The 1,384-nt window shown below is 53.3% G+C and overlaps 1 protein-coding gene across 1 annotated transcript in view; it reads right to left on the bottom strand.

Moving 5' to 3' along the window:
• Positions 1-313: 313 nt before the first annotated feature.
• The window catches only part of AURANDRAFT_68188 (hypothetical protein), a gene marked incomplete at both ends in the record, with an annotated part of 2,881 nt that continues 1,810 nt past the window's right edge, over positions 314-1,384 (bottom strand). The window contains 3 exons of the mRNA XM_009043815.1: positions 314-597; positions 794-1,147; positions 1,187-1,317. Of these exons, the coding sequence (XP_009042063.1) occupies positions 314-597; positions 794-1,147; positions 1,187-1,317 (769 nt within the window). The remainder of the gene's footprint in view (positions 598-793; positions 1,148-1,186; positions 1,318-1,384) is intronic.

The raw sequence follows: 1,384 nt of genomic DNA, 5'->3' as shown, positions 1-1,384 counted from the left end.
TTACTGGCAATTAAGCAAACGCTAAACAGACGATGTCGCCGGCTCTATGGAAGACTTATAAAAGTCTCAGGCTCGGTGAGCGCGAATCTCCTGAGCCTGAGGCACTCCATTAATAGAGTAGGGTTAGACAAGGGGGGAAGAACGAGGGGGCGATATTCTCGGGATACCCCCATTAGGCTGCTTCCCCGTCCCGGATCTTACTATCTCGCTAATTAGTCAAGCCCGAGTATTCACGTTGACGTTCGAACGTGCTGGTCCTGTCACATGCGCTGACCGTCGATCTTTATTCGCTAAGGACGCGTTAGTCTATCGTCTAGGGCGGCTTAGACGATGGTGGGCGTTTAGCGTGGAATCGCTGCCCGAGGACCTCCGGTGGGCTTCGTGACCCACCCGCTGTGCTAGCTCGGCCCGCCCGGGGCGTTCGGGGCCCCGCGGGCTGCGGAAGGGCGCCCCGTGCCGGGGCATTCAGCGCTGCTCGCAGCGCCCCGCGCGCGGCGTCTTCGTGTCGCTGCAAACGTGCGATTTCGCTGCCTCTGGCGTGCTCGTTTGTGTTTTCCGAGAGTGTGGAGGTAGGGTTGGGGCGCGGGTTGCCGAAATCTAATATGTATAAGATAATAAAACATGCATTCTTTTGATTTCAACTTTGTTCTTAATTCCTCTAATATTTTATGGCCTGTTGTTGTCCAGTCTGGAAAGCAGCGCCGAGTGGAGTGGTTCTCCAAGCTATGCCAGTTGACCATGGCAAATTCCCGGGACTCTTTCACCTGCACGAGCAGATGCGTTTCGTGGGGACTGTCAAATATGAGCCCTTCTTCATCTACCAGTACGAACAAGATTACGCATGCGCCCAAGACCCGAAACTGATGGATATCGCCCTGTGCGCATCGCAAGCGCCGGCCGTGCGCATTACACGCAGAAGCATTTTTATTGAACCAGCCATCCATGACCTGGAGTGTCAGCTTAGTGGAGTCCCCTGCGTACGAATTAATGCAATTCGTGTTGAGTTGTACGCAGCGTCCCATGCCTCCGAAACCTATTTTTAGGTCCTCCGCCTCCTGGTGCACGCATGAAAACTCGTCCTTCAGGTCTTTTATGAAGTCAGCAGGTAAAGCTGGAGCGATTGCGCTGCTTTGGCCAGTAGTCGCACCTGCGTCGAATTGTCTTAATTTGTTTGCTGCGGCTAAACCGTCAGCCGAAATCATCTTAATAGCAGACTCAATTAGTGCCGGAGAACAAAAAGAGTCTTCTATTGGGATGAGTTCTTCTGGCGGTCTTGGTTGATCATCCATGTCATCCACATCGTCGACGAAATCCAAGCTACCATCCACGCTAAACTTGTCAAAGGAATCCCCATGCTCGACAATTGCGCCCGCATCCGCGTACC

The sequence above is a fragment of the Aureococcus anophagefferens genome (genome assembly GCF_000186865.1).
Source record: "Aureococcus anophagefferens unplaced genomic scaffold AURANscaffold_71, whole genome shotgun sequence".
Classification (NCBI taxonomy): Eukaryota; class Pelagophyceae; order Pelagomonadales; family Pelagomonadaceae; genus Aureococcus; species Aureococcus anophagefferens.
The sequence above is the reverse complement of the archived record's forward strand: the minus strand, read 5'-3'. Positions and strand labels throughout refer to the sequence as shown.